This window comes from Hylaeus anthracinus, unplaced genomic scaffold (assembly GCF_026225885.1).
Source record: "Hylaeus anthracinus isolate JK02 unplaced genomic scaffold, UHH_iyHylAnth1.0_haploid 3, whole genome shotgun sequence".
In the NCBI taxonomy this organism is placed as follows: Eukaryota; Metazoa; Arthropoda; class Insecta; order Hymenoptera; family Colletidae; genus Hylaeus; species Hylaeus anthracinus.
In genome coordinates this window covers 7,180,676-7,201,672 of record NW_026535284.1, presented here as the reverse complement: position 1 = coordinate 7,201,672, position 20,997 = coordinate 7,180,676, and the positions used below count along the sequence as shown (strand labels likewise).

The window sequence follows — 20,997 nt, the reverse complement described above, 5'->3', positions numbered from 1 at the left end:
TTTTGCAATCTTCTATATCGCCTGTACCACCAACCAAAAATCGCCACTATGGTCTCCCTATTAGTTCGGATATGGAAGTCACTACTGTACAATTGTTGACCGTATGAACTCCATTTATTTTTTGGTGTTAGCGATAGGGGGTCGTTTTTTTCTCCAAGGTCGAAAAGTTTCCTCCACACGAATATCAGTAGCTGGAGTGCTCGTTGTTTCGGATGCTCGAGCGCGATTGATTAATAAAGATTATTCTGCGATCACTCGTCGTGTTTGATTACTTTCGAGTATTACGAAATTCTTGGCGATAGATAAAACCCTTTTAGTGTTGTCATTGTACGTCGAACCTTACTTTTATAACCGACAAATATTCCATATAAATTCACTCATTTCCATTTGTCATTTTCCGCTTTCAGTTTTCGCCCTCGTATCATATTTTCCATATTCCACATTAAATTTTCCCTTTTCCTTTTGCATTTTCTATTCGTTTTTCCTTCCATCGCTGCCTTTTCTTATCGTCGCAAGGTCTCGTTCCTCTAGTAAATAATCCTTTAACAAAAACAATTGTTCCGCCAACATCGAACGTTACTCTCGATCGTGCAAATATTGGCATCCACTCGATTTATCGATTAGACACAGATTTAACGACGACGCAGGGTCGCGACGATCTTTATGTAGTTCATTTCAATATTTATTCGCGACGCTATAACTTTCCACTTGATTGTTGTTTCATGTGTCGAAAGAACCGAGATAAAGGGGAAAGACGGATTCTTTTTTCGCGGATCACGGTCCGCGGCCAACCATTCCTTGCTCGTGCGTAATAAATTAAAATTATACACGCAATAATACACGCGTAACAATTCTACTTAAACGTTATTGTAAACATTTCGAGTATCATTTCCGAAGTTCTCTTCGCATAAAATCTTAATTTTTGTCATTGGTCGTTCTACGTTCGTTATCGAGCCTTTTATTTTATAATTTTTTTCCTCCATTTTCGCTCGATTTACATTTATCACGAAACTTTTTATCGCGTACGATTTTTTGGCTTTATTTTTAACCGTGCTCAATGAATTATCTCAACTTTGTTGTTGCATTTGCCGAAATATAAATTCAAGACGTTTGGAGTGACTTCACCTTACGATATAATTAATTAAAATATTTGGAACGATTCTTTTTAACGCTAATTGAATGAGAATCGAATAAGGTTTTCATTTTTTTCTATCTCCAGCTTAGTGAACGATTCTTGGCGTCCTCCTCAACGATCCCTAGATCCTCCGCGTCCGGTACCAATTGAGAAGCACGAAAATTCCACAGAAAACCTGACAATTTTCCAATTAGACTCAATACAGAAGCTGAATCGAATTGAACGAGCCCCATAAACGGGGCCTTCTTTCCTGGCATGAAAACGAATTGTTTGTTTCCGTGGCGTTTCCAGGAAGACGCCATGAATGCCAACCTAACGGGCTTGGAAACGAGTTGGCTTCTTGGACCAAGTTGAACACACTTCCTCCTCCTTAACAAGCTAATTACGTTAATCAAATTTCCTTCCTAGCAGATACAATAGTGCAAGTAAACAAATACTTCCTCTCTATTATAGCCTTATTTTTATCTCAGAATTTTATTCGATTCGATTCGAACATTTACTTCTTGATTTCTGGAAGTAAAGATTGCAAATTAAGCCAGAATTTTATTTAGAATTCCTCGGCAAGTTAGGAAGTTAGGAAGCTAGAACTCGGTTCGAAACTTGGATCTTAGACAGGAAATGAGAATTATTTTTCATTTGGTAGATCGAAACGTTTCGTTTCGTTACCAATAAGTTTCGGAGCAACGTATCCGATACGCAGCAAGCAAACATCTAAAATTACCACTTAGCCGTTCTGGTGCACGCGTAACAGCCAATTATCTGTATAGTAACGTTTTAATAATCGTTTTATGGGACCATTAATGCCTTCGGTCATCTCGTATGCCTTTTATCTGGGTTAAGCAATAAGACAAAGAGCCGGGTGTAACCAACAAAAGCACGTGCACGCATTCATCGATTGGAATTGGTTTGTGGCGATGATAGACACTTCCTGAAAAACAGTTCTGAGAAACTGGAACGATAAACAATAACGTGCCGACGGTTATAATTAGGCTGATTTTACGGGGACGACGAGATTATTTATTTCAGTCTCTGTGCAACAAACCTAAATAACACGTTCGATATAAAACGCTACTCTTTTTACAGAAGAAGCATCATTCGAGTCCAACGAGGAATTTAATGCGAATCGACGATTGCTTTTTAACCGACTTCGAAAAGGAGGAGGTTACTCGATTCGACATGTATATTTTTGTACTAGAAATCAATTTTTAGATTACGTTACGCTTAGAACACGTTGATCGCCACGTCACCCATATATGGGCGACAGTGCTTTTCACTGAAAACCGAAAACTATTCATTCTGAAAGTTAAGTGTCATAGGAAATAAATTTAAACGAAATACTTGAATTTTGATGAAGTTACAAAACTAAATACCAAAATAAATGTTTCATTACGCAGTTTCCAAAAGTCTGTAAACAAAATGAAATTGCGGTAGAAATTTTCAAGAGTATCAGTCTGGCAGTGAACGTGTTAAGGGTCCGTTGCAATTTTTGATTTGAGAAGATAGGACCATTTGCGTTTGAACAGAGTGTATTGGTAGCCACCTGGAGGCAAATACTCGAAGTATCGATAGCTGATATCTGAAATCATCCACCTCGAATCTTTGAATCCTTAGAATATCCAACCGTGACTACATACAGTTCATTCGAACAGGTGTCTACGTTCTACCGGCGTCAAACGAAAAAATCTCGATTTGATATGCGGACGGCATAGTGTTAACACATTAAGGACCGCTCGCGAGTTTTATCGTGTTTTCTACACGCAGTCTCTCGATGTGCGGTCCTTAATCTGTTAATAATAATTGCTCGTTAAATGGTGCGTTTATGCGCTCAAACTATTTGCGCGAGCCAATTCGTGCAAATGAACTGAATGAAATATTGCCGTTCACACGTTTAGTTCGATTTGCACAATTGCGAAGTGAGGAACCTCGTAAATTATAGTTTGTTGTATCCGAAATGGAAAATCTGGACGAATGCGTATGTTTGAGATCGTAACCGAGGCTCGAACATTGTTTACACGCAGCAATTTCAAGCCTAATCTCGAGGCGATTTTCTGTCAGGACGGATCTCACTCGAGCCAAATTTTTGGCTTGCGCAGACTTTCATGCCTGCGTTCACACGCTACGATTTACTTGTGCAAGCCGGCTTGTGCAAACCGATTTGTGCAAACCGATTTGTGCAAAGCACTTAAACATCCTTTCTTTCTTTTTCCTTTATTATAGCGTAGTCGAGTCCGACTGTTTACACTTTTCCATTGCACTTTATTGTCTATCACTATAACTTGAAGTTTGCATCTCTCAGAAACTTAACAATTGCTTTATAAATTTTAAGTTTGTTCATCGATAACAATCCGTATATACTTTGGTTCGATTCGACTATCTCTTTTCCTATTTTACCTCTAAGCGCCAGTCTCCTTAAACATGTGTGTTTTTTGTTTGGCGTTTATTAAAAAAAAAATAAACAAATACGGACTTCAAATCCGTGTAGGTCTAGTAGTGCTCGATATAAAAAATACAAGAATAGAAATATTTACGTAGCTACATGTAATACTTAATAGTAGAAGTCACCTTAGCCTAAGTGTATCTCTTTATACTAGATATGATTTTATTCTAAGTGTAGTATGTCTGTATATATTTCTATGTTTATTGTATTGTTGGTGGCCTTCTGTGATTCGTAGTTTTGTGTATATCGTTATTTCGTTTTCTGTTAAATCTGTAAGTTGTTTTCTTTTAGGAACTCGGTGATTATCCGGATTGCTGCTAGGTAAGGTTCCTGTAAAAGTTCTTCTGCCTTGAAGGCAGTGCGCCTTGTGCACTTTCTCTGTCATAGTCTTCCTTTTTTTTTTTTGTGCGTATAGTGCGCAATTCCAAAGTATGTGATTGAAATCTTGCATTTCGTGGCCACAGCCACATTTGTTGTCTTTGGTCATTCCTATTCGTGTTAAGGAGGCAGCGAGATTGTAGTGATTACTACGATATCTGCGTACCCATGATGTGGCGTATCTTTACAACTTCCGATCGTAGAACCATGGTTTTGTGGATTTTTTATAGAATTTTCCAAAGTACGTTTTGCCTTTTTGAGCACCTCCTTAAACATCCTGGATCTTTAGTAACCACCTAGTGTCAAATACTCGAAGCATTCCTGACCGATACCCGAAATCATCCACCTCGAACCTTCGGATCCCTAAAATACCCACCTGCGAGTACCCGCGTCACATTTCAACCCTTCGGTAGAGCGAACTAAACCGAGGAATGGATTCTTCTTACCGCGTCGACGAGAATCGCTTTCGAAACGTCCGTTTAATACAGTCGGATGATCGTTTCGCGTTCGTCGCCGTTTCTCCTCGTTTTCGTTATCGTTTTCGTTATCTCTCGCGGGGTGGGATGCGCGGAGAGCGAGAGGAGAGGACCAGAACGCGTTTGGTATCGAGCCAGAAATGAATTCTCGAACAAACGGACCACTGCATTGTGTCCAGTCCAACAAGATAATGCCTATCGCGTCGTTTTCCGAAGATAATGTAATAGCTCCTTCTGGTTTACCAGCGCGACGATTAACTCGAACGCGACCATTATGTTTTCCCCTTAATTTTCTCCCATCGACGTCCATTTTGTACCGCTATTAGTAGACCGCGCTCTATTCTCGGACGTGTCATGGAACCGGGGTTTATTTCGAGATGTCGTCGCGATATTCCGTTACTCGTCTGGGTATCTCTCGAGGAATTCCGTAAGTCTGGAAAGTCAGACGAAATACCTGTGCACTGGTTCTCGTGGAAATAGAGCGGGTTTAAGTAATCGTTTTTATATTTTCAAATTGTTTGGGAAAATACAGCCACCGGCGCTTTTCGCAGCTGGCGAGTTTCGCGTTAGAGAAACGTTTGGTTTGGGTTTGGAGTAATTTTCATTCAACCGGAACGATTTCATTCCCTGGATACCGTTCGTGCGCAGGTTTCGAAACCAGGAACCGTTGGCGGCGATTCCTCGGGATGACGAAACTTTTCGTAGCGTGTCTCTCTAGCCTTGAATAAATAAATTCTATCGTGCCGAGATTTTTTGGTTATTTCTGAACGAACTGTGCGGAAGAAATTTCCTTCGCGCGGTACCTTGATCCGACCGCGCTATTTTTACTATCTGTTTTGTGCCGTCGTTTCGATTCATCGATTCCCCGGCTTCTCTGTCAGGGTGACTTGCAGCGAATTCTATTTTTTAAGGGTGTATACTGAATTAGGTGGTCCAAGAAAAGCGGATTTTCGTGAATTTTTTTAGAATGGTAAAAAATAATTCATTCCATCGATCTTTTTCTTCTATTTTCATAGATATTTGAGTAGTCTGTAGAAATTTTTTCAACAAGAAATAGTCAAATTGAGCCGACTGTGACGCACATTTGTAGGGCACCTCACAAAAAAACCAAAAGAAATTTTTATTTTCATTCATTTTTCATCTATGTAAACTAAGAAAATTCATATTCATTCAAATATTCACGTACAAATTCATTCGGTTAAAGTGATTTCTTTCACCCAAAGAAATCGTTCTTTTTTCAAACCTGCAGTAATTTCGCATTTCAGAAAATTTCTTTTGGTTTTCTTTTTTTTTGTGTCAAACCAAAACTTACGAACTGCACCTTTTCCGCCGATAGGAGGTTTTAATTCTGAGGTGGCGTACAAATGTGCGTCGCCAGTCGACTAAATTTGAATATTTCTTGTTGAAAACATTTCTACAGACTACTCAAATACGTACGAAAATAGGAGAAAAAGTTCGATGGAATTAATTATTTTTTTCCATTCTAAAAAAAATTCACGAAAAGCCGCTTTTTTCAGACCTCCTAATTCAGGATACACCCTTAACCGACTTCGAAAAGGAGGAGGTTACTCGATTCGATATGTATATTTTTTTTTGTTAATGTATGTTGGACAATTTATTTCAATATGAATTTTTAATAGAATTTAAAATTAAACAATTGGGTGATTCGATAGAGTATTTGATACTTCTATAGATTCACTCGGCATTTCAAGAATCAGTTTTTCTTTTTTCCTAAATAAAATAAAATTCATGCACCGCAGTGTGAATTCCAAAATCACATCGTTCATCTTACAAGTTGTCTCGCGCCAGAAGGAAAATGTCCTCCCTAGTCGTCTACCTTCCCAGATTATCAATTAGGGTATCAATTAGGGTATCAATTATCGCCGTCCAAGCCTGATCGGTCCCAAACACGGGTAGCTGGTGTCTCCGGAGTACAGATCACGATCACAGGCCAGCAGATAAGCGTTATCAGATAAACAGTAGCGCAAATCAAATTAGTTTAGCTCAGCTAGGAATGTTTATCTCCTCGGTGATGCATAGTTCGTTACTCTGGACGAAGCACTCCGTGGAAAACAAGTGAGTAACCGCTTGCCAAAGGTCGGCGTTCACTGATTCACTGCAGGGCATAAGAACCCTTCGACCCAGGTCATCGCAAGTACTCGGTTCGGAGCTCCCGTCGCGCGATCGTCGCTCCATTAGCCCAGGAAAAATTGCTGGCGAGGTAACGTAGCTTGAATCGTTATAGCGACTTGGAATATCAATTCTGAAAACTTGGTCGTTTTGGTCGATAGTGTCGGGTTCGTTTCAAAAATTGCATGGATCGAGAGTGTATTAATTCTGGGGGTGAGTAGTTGAAGGAAAATGCAAAATAGGTTTGTGTGTTACACGATTGAGGTATAGAAGAATGAATGATTCGAAAGGGACAGAAAATTTAGGGGATTTGAGGTATAATAGAGAGAAGATTCAAGTATTCTGAAGTACAACACAGAAGAAATTCTAAATATTTCCAAAGTAATCGTGATTTGAAAGAGAGAGAAAATTTAGGGGATTTGAGGTATAATAGACAGGAGATTCAAGTATTTTGAAGTACAACACAGAAGAGATTCAAAATATTTCCAAAGTAATCATGATTCGAAAGGGAGAGAAAATTTAGGGGATTTTTATGTATAATGCAGACGAGATTCAAGTATTTTGAAGTACAACACAGAAGAGATTCAAAATATTTCCAAAGTAATCATGATTCGAAAGGGAGAGAAAATTTAGGGGATTTGAGGTATAATAGACAGAAGATTCAAGTATTTTGAAGTACAACACAGAAGAGATTCAAAATATTTCCAAAGTAACATGATTCGAAAGGGAGAGAAAATTTAGGGGATTTGAGGTATAATAGAGAGAAGATTCAAGTATTCTGAAGTACAACACAGAAGAAATTCTAAATATTTCCAAAGTAATCATGATTCGAAAGGGAGAGAAAATTTAGGGGATTTGAGGTATAATAGAGAGAAGATTCAAGTATTCTGAAGTACAACACAGAAGAGATTCAAAATATTTCCAAAGTAACATGATTCGAAAGGAAGAGAAAATTTAGGGGATTTGAGGTATACTAGAGAGAAAATTCAAGTAATTTGAAGTACAACACAGAAGAAATTCAAAATATTTCCAAAGTAACATGATTCGAAAGGAAGAGAAAATTTAGGGGATTTGAGGTATACTAGAGAGAAAATTCAAGTATTCTGAAGTACAACACAGAAGAAATTCAAAATATTTCCAAAGTAACAGCATTTGAAATTTACTATTCCGAAATAAAAAGAAAATGTCCAAGTTGCCAACTTATATATATATATATAGTACAAAATTATATACAAAACCTACTCTACGAAATGTTCCACAAAACGTAATCATTAAACAAATCTTATCAAATATTATCAATCTTTAGGGTTGGTCATCTGGAGGCCACCCTACTCAGTAGCATTCTTCTCAGTTCCGAGCAGTACATAGTCCAGTGCAGGAATTCGCTCCTCTCTGGTAGTCCACGAACGGAATGGGATTGGACTTCGGCGATTGCTCGATATCTCGCGTCGATCGGATGATTTAAAAGTCCGGAGTAAGCGGCGATGGGAGATGGAAAAAATCGACTAACTAAAAATAAGAGTACGCGTTCACTATCAGCCAGTTTACACAATCCTGTTTGCACAATACTCCTCCGGAAACGTCGAACAATACGGCTTCGCCACTGACTGGTACCTCGATCGTGCTTGCTTACAAGAGAGTGGCAGAGTTTGGTCGAAATTTTGAGTAAGAAATTAAACAGAATCGACTGCTTATTCGTTTCTAGTTGAATTAAAATTAGAATTTCAAAGTATAGATTAAAATTCGGTCTTAAAGATTTTTAGATTAAAGTTTGATTTCGTACATTTCAAATTAGAATTTGAATTTAGTCTAAAATGAAACGTTTCCGAATGAATAATGCTTATTCGTTTCTAGTTGAATTAAAATTAGAATTTCAAATTATAGATCAAAAATTGGTCTTAAAGATTTTTAGATTAAAGTTTGATTTCGTACATTTCAAATTAGAATTTGGATTTAGTCTAAAATGAAACGTTTCCGAATGAATAATGCTTATTCGTTTCTAGTTGAATTAAAATTAGAATTTCAAAGTATAGATTAAAATTTGGTTTTAATGATTTCAGATTAAAGTTTGATTTTGTAACATTTCAAATTAGAATTTGAATTTAGTCTAAAATAAAATAAAACGTTTCAGAATGAATAAATAGTGATTTAAATTGATTTCTTTGAGGTGGTAAAAAATGGAGTGATTTTTTAATCAAATGTTCATAATAGGTCAGATCGTGGCTGATTAACCTCGTCCATTCGTACACTTTATTTATATCTCGCGACTTTGCGCTGAATGATAGCGAAAAGGGATAATATCAGGAAGGAGAACACGGAAGGATCGTTGACCCACTCGATCTTCTCTATGAATTCTTGTTGCAGCCATTCCATTTGCAAAAAGGGCCACACTGAATTATAATCCTTTATTTACTTCTTTTAAAAACACTTTCTTCGATAACACTTACAGTTGTATTTTGAAAGATTCATCAAGGGATCATTCTGATTTAGATGCTCTAAAAAAGGCTGTTTTTGTATATATTTTTAAAAGTTTATTGATACAGATATCGATATGAAACTTATTTGGCTCAGTAAGTACACTATCAAAGTACGTAAACAAAATTTTATTTATTTATTTTAATCGTTGTTTATGGTCAACAAATGCTGGTAAACGTAATTCTTCGCAAAGTATGTCGCTGGAGGCGTTGATATTACGTTAACGGCACATCTGAAACGAAAAAGTCAAACATTTTTAGATTCAGTATGACTGTGGCTCTCGTGTATTCTACGAGAATTAATATTTATTGATAAATAACAGAATGGCGTAGATTTAAAGGAAAAAAATTTGGAATTGGAATTTGTAGCAGAGTCTCGCGTACTAATAGAGATAACCAATAAAATTTCACGAGAAGAAACGAAACGTTTTCGGAACTAGAAGAGATGTACGAATTTATGTTCTTCAAAACTGTTTTAGTCATTCACTTTTCCACAAAACGTTATTTTTTCCTTCTTATCTAGAGTAATAGTTTTGCTTCTAAAGACAGGAGATCAAGGAACGAAAAACATTATGATACACGCTGCACGTGAAACAAGCTCTGTTATACAACACTGTTAAATACATATACTTTCGAAAAAATGTAATTAAAAAAGAGAATCGATTTTTTTAAAGTCATAAATCAGAATGATCCCTCGATATACTAAAGCAGAAAAATATATTTTGAGCATTAAATATAATTGCGAAGAGTATTATTAGAAATTTGAGGAAAACCAGAATGAAATGAAAATTATACCGAAAATTTTGGGAAGAAATTTTTGCTTCGATTCTGGATTTAATGGATGATTTTGCGTTTCCCTTTTAATAGTGGCGTAGACACGAGACACAACCGGTTCGTCTATGAATCTTTAATCGATCGCTCTTCCTCGAGGCATCGCGTGAAACCGGATTCCATTTTCAAAACAGTGACTGGCAAATTTCATTTTTTACACGAAAATTTGGAATTACGAATGGGAGACGATTGGAATTACAATCCTTCGAGCAGGTTGTACGTTGTAATCGAATAAAAATAAGAATTGTTTGAGAAGTTTAAGGAAACTCGTTAATTCATCAGAAGGAAGCAATACCTGTAACTCGAGGAAATTTCTGAAAATTCACGGAAGGGACATAATACCAGAAATTTCAATTCATAAAGAAGAAATACGATCTAGCAGTTTTACTGGTTTTACTAGTTTTGCGAATCTTGTCTCGTAGCAGCTGATGCACGCCGTGTAACATCGACAAATTTCTTTCTCCATCATTTTATTAGAAAATTGAATTTCCATATAGTCCCGAAAAAGATATATCCTCCATTTTCTTCATTTATGTTCTTCAAAACTTTTTTAATCATTCGCTTTTCCACGAAACCTTATTTTTTCCTTCTTATCTAGAGTAATAGTTTCCTTTTAAAGACAGGAGGTCAATGAATGAATAACATTAACGAACATATCAACCACTGTAGGTACTTTTCTTATACTCCATCTAAACTCCACCGATACTTTTTCGAAGTAAAGTGATGTGAAAGTATCAACGATAACATCCACCCATGGAGACTCCCGAATAAATATTATTTAAAACGTCGAAATTTGCTCTTCTCACCGGTTAACCGAGATATCTGGCTACTCGCCGCGTGGCAAACAGAATGCAATTTGTGCGTGTTTTCGCGACGAAAGCGTTCCCCGTATGTAAATGAAATCATTGGGTTTGACACAGGATCGTATCTTATCGACGATTTCAAAAATGCAAGATACTTGGCCGCTCGACTGTCATAACGACGAAGCCTCCCTTCTTCGATTGTCTGCAATCGCGGGTTGGGAACAGTCGGCCGGCGTTTCATTAACGGCGAGGAGAGGCTGTGTTCCCGGCAGTTTTCGGTTTGGCGCATCGGGACACGTTTGCATATTTCTATCGTGCTCGCATTATTCATTTCCTGTCGGTGCGAACGAAAGTGTTCTCTCGTCCATTCGTGCCTTCGAATGCCTTGGTACGTGCCAAATTTTATAGCTAGACAAACGGTACTTTTGGATTTTCCTTCTCAACGAAACACACATTTTCTTAAAGGATAGCTTTGAATGTAACGCAAATTTCTTTCTTTAAAGAACGGTTCTTATTTAAACACAGATTTTTGTTTTTAAAAAATAGCAGTTTTCAACGAAACACAAATTTCTTTTTTCTTCTCAAAGTGTAGCTTTTAACGAGACACTGATTTTCTTATTTTTAAAGAATGGTTCTTATCTGAAGACAGATTTTTGTTTTTAAAAAATAGTAGTTTTCAACGACACACAAATTTCTTTTTTTTTTTCTCAGAGTGTAGTTCTTAACGTAACACTGATTTTCTTATTTTCAAAGAATGGTTTCTATTTAAACACAGATATTCTTCGATTAAATCAAAAGTACACACAAGCACGATTGAAGATGATGCCCTGAGCCACTTGGTATTCCAAAAGCTTTTCATTAAAAAAAAAAAAATTGCTCCAGCACTCTCTCGGTATCAATCAAATAGTATCACTCGTTTACGTCATAGCAATAGCAATAAATAACATTCCTCACTCACTGACAATATAGAAAACGATATTTATGTATTCCATCGTTAGTAAATATAATGCGTCGTTGACAGTGTCGCTCGTGTTTCACAATTAATTCCGATTATACGCTGATTGCTTCCCTCTGTTGCGTTTTGGAAGCCACTTGGCGCCTGTGTGAGGCTGCTTAACAATTAGACCGGAGGCGATCCGTTCGCGAGACTTTCGAGAGTATCGGGGGTATCGAGGAGTCTTCGTTCCAACGTCGAGACAACGCTCGCGTAAGGATTCCCACGAGGATCCCAGGTCGTCCCTTGTGATGACCTCTGGCAGGTTTGTCTTCTGATGGGTCGTTCGTGACCCATCCGGAAACTTAATTTCGTCGAGAACGAATCTTATTGTGGAAACGAAAGTAACGCTCGGTGAGATAAATATTTACGTATGTTTGCTGGTAGGAATCGTTGTGAGGTCGTAAAATCGGTTGGAAATCGATCTTTACAACTTAAGCTGACCGGAATTAGTAATCTGACACCTTTTTAGACACGGATAGAGCTAGACTTTTCGTTTAGGACCGTTTAGAAGTTTCGTTCAGTTACGATATCAGAATTAGCAGGTTCATATTTCAATAACTTTATTATTCTTACGTTTACTGTTCACACATAATTCTGTAATGGATAAATCAATTATAAAATTATTTCGTTTTTTAAGTCCAATTAGTCCGAATTAATCGAATTGACCCAAATATTTATGTTTCAAGCTAATAATAACGACGAAAAATATTACTTTTCACTTCCTGATACTTTTCATTTAAGGAGGTTCAATTTTCTCAATTTCCTTTCATTTTTCCATTTCAAAAGTTTATTTTTTCTTGGTTGGTGTGCGTGTAGTGTTAGGTTTGGGGAGTATCTTTGAACAAATTGCAGCACGATTGAATCAGCTATTTGTAAAAAGACTCTACTTATTGAAAATACTGTGGTAGGTAGGAACTCAGTTAACCAATCATCGTCAACAGTTTTTGGTGTTTCATATTTAATCTTGAGGCCCTGGGGTGCAACGTGGCCATGTATACAGGGTGTTCACGCTAAAGTATGACAGACGCATATTTCAATAACTATTGACGATACGAAAGAATTGTTTATACGTAAATTGCAGGATACATGGGCTCTATGTTGTGGCGAAAAACGAAATTTGTTTGATATTATTAATTTAAAAGATATGATGGTGAACTTTCGTTTCTTTTTTTTTAGACGGAACTATATATTTTTGGGGGAATCATGCGATAGTGTTTTTCATGTCGAATTCATTGACCCTTAATGTATTTAGCCGATTTTTATTAGTTTTTACGATAGTATATATATTGTTAGCTATAGAAGTACGTAGCGATTTTTTTTATTTAATGTAAACTTTCATTTTTGTTAACAATTTACAATTTTTTAACCAAAAACTGGGTTAGTGCGCTATTTCTACAATATTTGATTAAAAAAAAAACCCTTAACCCCTCTTAATGAGATCTCTGCTGAAGGCAATGCTTGGCAAACAAAATTAATAAATTGCGCTACATTTCCGCCAACGATAACATTGTTTTTCATTGAAAAACGCACGAACGACCTCACGATAAAAAAATAAATGGACCGTTCGGGCTGACTAGCGTAGTTCAAGTTGAATGAAATGTTTTTCTTTCTTCTGAAAGTCGAGCCAAAGACAATAAAAATGATTAGATGTCTGTTCTTATGTCACCGCCGTACGAGAATAACAGGGGACGAAAATAAACCATAGATAAAGAATAATCCTTTAGAATTTTCACGTTTCTCATAAAGCAACGTGATTTCGATATTTCTCATAGCGCGTTACGATTTTCGTATTTTTACAAATTTAACGAATCGGAGGATCACGTTCGTTCCTTTCTCATTCGGAAGAGCACGTGGCTAATTTACAAGTATGATAACAAGAATGATTTACGCTGTGGCCGGCCTCCCAGCATCCGTGATGTGTCTAATCGATAAAACAGCATGCAAACATAATACGTAATTAAATCGCACGTTATTTACAAGCGGAATGGTACTCTTAGCTGGCGAGCGCGGTGACTAGCTTTTTCGTGATCTCCCTTTGACTTCCGCTCTAGTCAGTTCCAATATTGGTAGATTACACGTCTAAACTTATCTGTGTTAGTAGTTTACGACGATACTCTTCGCTATTTCGTTAGGTGAGTAGGATATGCTCGATAGATAGACTATGGAACTTAGATTACAAAATCGTTAGAAACGATTACTACAACTTACTGTATTGATAAATTGATCCCCAACCAAGATAGCTTTTCATTTTAAGAAGTTACATCTACTCTCTTATCAAGAGGCCATAAATTACAAGAGATAAATCCAATCAATTTTTTCTAGCTATTCTTCGTCTTATCGTAAAGATTTCTTCGTAATTCCCTTACCTTAATTACCTTTTTATCGACAATACTTTATATTTCTCCCATCCGCTTCGATCGCAATGCTCCTACGGGAATCGCTAAAAAATTACCAGGACTCGTTTTGTTACAGTCAACCGTGGACGACGATGGCGTCGCTGGGGAACAAAGCGGACGAGCAAGTCGCCAAGCCGCAGCAGAATGGCCGGTGCAAGAGCGAGGATCTGCAGCTCGAAGACGTCCAGGACAACAATAACGAGGTAGGAGACGGTGGGATCGATAGATCCTAATCGCGCGTCTCTGATCGACCTGTTTCACTCGCGTTGCGGAGTCTGTGCGAGGTGCACGTCGTTATCGATGCACTAATTGCTGCGAAACGGCTAACGATTATCGCGGGTGGGCTCCACGGTATCTGTAACCATAATCGACGATCGACGATCCTCGGGGATTTACATCGTTTCTCGATCGCGTTGGTGGATGTGGTCAGTTCCTTGGTGGACAGAGATCGTATCGGAAGGATTGCAGGATTGGCACGAAAAAGTCTAATGGTATTGACCTTAGACATGATTAATATAGTGGACTATATAGTGGACAGGGTTGGAAAATACAGTTGCACTTTGCAGATGAGAAATATAAGAAAAATGTAGTAGAGAAATATAGTTGGGAAGCATAGTTGAAAATGTAGTTGAAAAATTAATGTGGAAGCATAGTTGAAAATATAGTAGGGAAGCATAGTTGGGGAGTATACTTGAAAATATAGTTAGGAATTATAGTTGATAATATAGTTGGAAATGTAGTTGGAAAGCATAGTTGAAAATATAGTTGAAAGTATAGTTGGGAAGTATAATTAAAAATATAGTTGGGAAGTATAATTGAAAATATAGTTGAAAGTATAGTTGGGAAGTATAATTGAAAATATAGTTGGGAAGTATAATTGAAAATATAGTTGAAAATATAGTTGGGAAGTATAGTTGAAAATATAGTAGGGAAGCATAATTGGGAAGTATAGTTGAAAATTGTAGTTGAGAAGCATAGGTGAGAAACAACTTGGAAGTGTAGTTGAAAATATAGTTGAGAATTATAGTTGAAAAGTATTTTCGCGTCGCATAATTTATATAATTGCCAGTATAATCTCGCCTCGCAATTGTATACTAAGAGTAGAGTCTAGTACGTTGTAATAGTCCTGTGCCACAGTCGTCCTAATTAAGAACATAATCCTTTGTCGCAGCTGTTATAATTAATACTACAGTCCCAAGTCACGCCTGTTATAGTTGCCAAGAAGACTAATACAGACGAAAATCCCAACGAGCCTCGAAGGATCTCTCAAGGTTCTCTCGTTCATTATCCGAAGACCTCGCTGAAGACGTGCGCGTCGAACTCGAGACGCTCGCCGACGTTGATATTGTTGCACGAGACTAAAAATACACCGGGTGGCAATTTATACGTTGCCTTTATCGCGGGGTGAGAGGACGGTATCAGCGTCACATGGGCTTGATAACTCGAGCGGTGTTTTGGGTCACGCGCGCACCATCGGAACGCGAAAGTTGCTCACTTTCTGCGCGGCCTTGATCCCAACCATCTCGTGAATTTCCACGGGGACGCCGATGTTGAAACGCTCAGCGATGGGAGCTCACACAGACGGACACATACATCGGTATACTAGTCCAAAAAGCTGAACTCACACCGTGTCCTTTCACCTCCTTTTACGCGTCCAAATGTCAGCCACGGAACGTGGCGAAAATTGTTGTTTATCTCTCTGCGTTTATTTGCCGTAGTCGAGAGATAGACGAGTGGAAAAATTACGGCATTTTGGAGGAATAGGTGACTTGAGTCGTTGCTTAAGTGGAACCGCTCGGATTTCGAATGTTTACGAAACTTTGGGAATTTTGTAAAATATTAATGGTTAGAAATAAGGGTTAGTTATTCTTTGTTTTTAACCTGAGTGAGCCATGTCCAAGGAGTGGTATTACCCTTTAAGCTCAGAGTATCCTGTTTTAAAAATTCAGCATAGTTTTTATAGAAAGTTGAAGAAATTCGTAACAGAACGTTAAAATTTCACTCACTTCGGTCGATAACTGTCACCACGGTTTTGGGTCTGCGACACTTATCGACGACTCGCAGGATCCCTTATAGCTTCCCAACTGGCATTAGGGGCAATTCTCGGAGAGTTTCTCTCCTTAAACTTGACTTACTACTGCTAAAAAATCCGTGTCACGTGTTCTTGGCTGATCTATAAAACTTATCCGCAAAGTTTGATTATAATCGAGGGAACACTTTGCGGGTGTTTCCTGTGAATGGATGGAGGCACCCATTCGTTGCCATGCGAGCTTATTCTCTTATAGATTTTCATAGCCCTTCGATTATTCGAGGGATTAAATATACGTCTCCGCTTAGAAGTATGTGGACACTTGATTAATAGAAATAAATATCTAATCAAAGTTCAGAATCTATTAATATCGATTATATCGTTTATCTTTCGATATGTTTATGTTGTATTAGCAAATATATTTCATTAATAGATTTTTCTAATATCACATTAGTAATGATTAGACTGCAGATCTTTATGCGTTTATAGAAAGTTTGAATGTGCGAGAACCTACAAAATGCAAACAATATGCAAGAATATAAAAAAGATGAAAGTAAAGTTCATGTTATAATATTTGGAGAATTAAATAAGTTTGCGTAGGCACGTTCGCGAAGATTTTATTTTACATAAAGATCCGCAGTCTAGTAACGATCGAACCTATAAAGATAACTAGATACTGTTAAAATTTCTTTTACCAAACGTGGATACTATTAATTTCTTCATTGGATCTGAAGTAATATTATCTCATTCATTTCGTAATATTTCGCCATAAATGTTTTCGATATATTCAAAATTCTTTTTAAACTTTTCGATTTAAACGATTCCATAGTTCCACTATAAAATTAAATATGGCGGTCGAAACATTTAATATTATAAAATGTTGTTAAATACATATCCAATATAGAATTCAGCAAGAAAAGTTGTATAGTAATAATTTACGGTGTATAGTAATTATTCATTGAAAATAGTACGTGTCCACATATTTATGAGCGAGGGTGTACTTTAGAAGCAGTCACATGAACAAATACATATATAATTGTTAATAATTGTTAATAGAACGATTCAAAATGAAATTTTAGGATTTTACGAACTTCCTCAATTATTAATCTAGCGATCAAAGTATCAACACTTTCACTGCGGACAAAAATAAGTAGCCGTTTGCTGGGAGCTGCAATTATGATATTTTTTTTAATGAAAAATTTCTTACAAATGTTCCACAATACGATTATTTCGAAAGCCATATATTTGTGTCAACTTATTTGATATATAATATGATTGCCGAACAAAGAAAAATGAAAGCTGAAAAATAATAAAAACAACCATATATTTACGATCGGCACATTGGCAAGGACTTGGTTGAACGCACATGTGCGTCATCCGCAACGAAAGTGTTAAATCAATCACTTTCCGATGGTCTCAAAATGAAATTTCATCTTTCTAAAGATCCCCTCGAATATTAATCGAATAATTCACGTATTAAATCAAATCAAAGCTCTCTCCAACCCTATCCTATCCTAAAACCCGAACTCCACGAACGTTCCAACTTTCTTCAAGGTCTCCAACGCTTCTGCTCTTCAACGTCACTTCCACCATCGTCCCACGATTCAACTCAACCCATCTTAGTCGCTCCCAGCTACACAGAACATGAATCAACATAAAGTACGTTGTCCCAAGGAACGATTAATCCACCGAAGGAGCCTCGTCGCGTTCTTGTTGATTGATATGCTAATTTCTGTGGGGAGGGAAGTTTCGAATTGAACTCGGACGTTCTATTTAACGCGAGGGTCTCACGGTGAGAATTTCCTGGAAACTTGTTGACAGAGCATCGAAGTCGAGATGGTGGTGCCGCCGGATGGAGGATGGGGCTGGGTGATCGTCGCCGCCTCGTTCATGTGCAATCTCTTCGTGGACGGCATCATCTTCAGCTTCGGCGTGTTCCTGAACGACATCTCCGAGGCTTTCGCTGTGTCCAAGGCGAGGGTCGCGCTGGTCGGATCGCTGCAATCTGGATTTTATCTTATGGCTGGTCAGTGACGAGAGGACGTCAATCTTGTTTACGATAGAGCCATAGCAATCTGTGTTTAATTAGCGCAGTGGTGGGCAAAATCGTGATCGAAAATACGAATACGATTGTAATCGAATGTTTTCGAGTTGTGATTACGATCGCGACCGTATTTTTAAAGGTTTACAGCAATAGAAATTCTTTACCTCGAAACCGACATCAGGTTCGTGTTCCTCGCATTAAAAAACTTAGAAAACCATGCTTTCGTCAAAATAAAATTTTTTAGAGAAGATACCCTATCTAGGCTCCGCTCTATAGGTACGAATTTTAATCGAACATTTTTCATTTGTGATTTCGACGAATGTATGGTTTTCTAAGTTTTTTTGGGGGTGACGAACACGAATTTGAAGTCGGTTTTGTATTCGTATTTGCGATTACGATTTTGCCCATCGCTGAATTAGCGGAGTTAGCTAGAGATCGGCCGTGGCCCCGTACTGGTGGGCCACTGGGGTCTCATAATCAGCATTGGTAGATGAGTGAAAAAACCCTGGTGATTGATAGTACATTACGATATTTAACAGTGTTGGTAGAGTACTAACACTGGACTTGTCATTATTGATAGGTCACTAAGATACACCTATCGATATTCATAATAGATTTTATTATATTAATTAATATTGGTAGATATATATATTGGTAGACAAGTGAAACGTACAGGGTGAAATTTTATATGATAGCGCATAAGTAGCGCATACATCCTGCATGCTTTTCTGTCAATATTGCTTATCATTAGACTGCGGATCTTTATGCATTTATAGGAAATTGAAATGTACAAGAACGTACAAAATGCAAACAATATGCAAGAATAAGAAGAAATGATTGAAAATAAAGTTCATGTTGTAATATTTGCAGAATAAAATAGTTTTCTATTTAGGTTCAATTTTTGTAAGCACGTTCGCGAAGATTTTATTTGTGCATCAAGATCCGCAGTCTACTTATCATTAATATATGGAGGGTGCTTACTGGCACCCTACTCAGCCCCCCCCCCCATTTAAATAAATTTTGTTGCATTAAACGGAGCGAGCGGAAAATTTTGTTCTTACGGATTTGAAGAGCGCGTAAACAGTGCATTATTATGCAATTTTTTCCTTAAATGTTATTTAAGTGAGGGGGTTCCAGGCAGACGTTTTACCAATGTTGATAGACCACTCACGACACACCAATCAATGTTGATAGATTATTGCTAGAGTTAGTTAGTTATAGTTTATTCTCTTTGCGGAGTACACGCGAACCTTCTTACTTCTTATATCTTATATCTACCTAGATATACCTTATATCTAACTTTTCATTCCATTCACACCTGCGAGAGAGAGAGGGAGAGAAAGAGAGAGACTCCATTCATCCATTTCCTTATCGCACACTCTCATAGATTATTGCTAGAGTATTTCTTTTATACTAAATAATAATTACACGCATAAATAATATTACACGCTAGAGTATTTTTATAAAAATTGATACATTTATCAAGGATTTCGACAGTTTGCTTAATGACAATTGTCGTCGTCCTGTCCGCAGGTCCTTTCGTGTCAGCGTTGGCCAACAGGTACGGGTTCAGGCTGGTAACGATCTTAGGAAGCATGATAAGTTGCGGTGCCTTTGTCCTCTCGTACTTTAGCACTTCCATCGAGTTCCTTTATATCTCTTACGGTGTCCTCGGTAAGTTCTTTGCTCGATACATATTTCTCCCAGCCCGTGTCGTTGCCGCCTCGGTAGAAAAGTTTCACCTCTATCCCCGGTGTTCCATTTTCGCGCACGGTGATAACGGTTTCCCTTTTAAGGTTACGTCTCGACGTACCAAAATTAGACGTCCTCTCGGAGCTTTCTTTTAAAATCATTTCATCGAGTTAATCGCTTATCCCTGTCGAACGAAAAATTCTGTTATTTTTATTCGAGGGATACGAATTTTGTTGATTTTCTTTTCTTTTTTTTATCATTCTAGTCTTGAAATTTTTGTCGGGATCAAAGATTCTTACTATCTTTACAAATATTAGGTCCACCGGAAACTTCTGTCCGTTTCGGTTACAAGTTTTTAACAAGTACGCGCATATTCATCAAAAACGATATACAAATTGCAATCATGCTGGATGTCACAAATAACGATAAAAATTATATTATTCGATCAAATTTATTCAAGGCACGAGAAATTTATTATTTTGTATTATTCTAAAAACGGACAGAACTTTCCGGTAGACCTAATAGAATAGAGTGTATTCAATAGACCAATAGAAATCTGTATCCTTCATCCCTCCATCCACGATTTTAAAATACAGCATCCGATAGCCGTCCCTCATTTGACGTGGTCTCTTTGTGTCTTGAATTGTCAGGAGGCATCGGGGCAGGCTTGATTTACGTGCCGGCTGTGATAACTACCGGGTTTTATTTTGAAAGATGGAGAGCCCTGGCCACCGGCATCGCGGTCTGCGGCTCCGGGATCGGTGCCTTCTTGCTCGCACCAATCACCGACGTGCTCGTCAAGCAATACGGATGGAGAGGCGCGTTGCTCTTCCAAGCAGGTAAATCTACGCGAACAAGGCCCATGACTTTTGCTAAACGAGACCCAGAGATGGCCAAAACCCTAGGCTTCGAATAAATCTGAAGTTTGCCGATATGTTTACCTCGTTTCCTCTTTTGAACATTTTCCAAGGAAGGATACGAGACAAACATATCGGCAAACTTCAGATTTATTCGAAATCTAAGGTTTTGCCCATCACTGAACGAGACTTTAAGGCCCCACGAAGGTCGGGGAACGAAGGTTCAATGGCTCGATAGGGTGAACCTTGATAAGTGCACGAGAACAGGTCGAGTCTTCGTGCAAGTATCGAGGTGACCAAGTGTTTTTAAATGATACC

General features: G+C 37.7%; 1 protein-coding gene across 9 annotated transcripts in view; it reads left to right on the top strand.

Moving 5' to 3' along the window:
- LOC128894064 (monocarboxylate transporter 3) overlaps nucleotides 1-20,997 on the top strand; it is a 44,284-nt gene that overhangs the window by 17,017 nt on the left and 6,270 nt on the right. For 4 of the 9 annotated variants that reach the window (XM_054155498.1, XM_054155500.1, XM_054155501.1 and 1 more), the window contains exons 2-5: nucleotides 14,134-14,260; nucleotides 17,908-18,112; nucleotides 19,664-19,804; nucleotides 20,473-20,661. In XM_054155498.1, the coding sequence (XP_054011473.1) occupies nucleotides 14,134-14,260; nucleotides 17,908-18,112; nucleotides 19,664-19,804; nucleotides 20,473-20,661 (662 nt within the window). The other 5 variants (XM_054155499.1, XM_054155503.1, XM_054155507.1 and 2 more) reach the window with 5 other exon arrangements.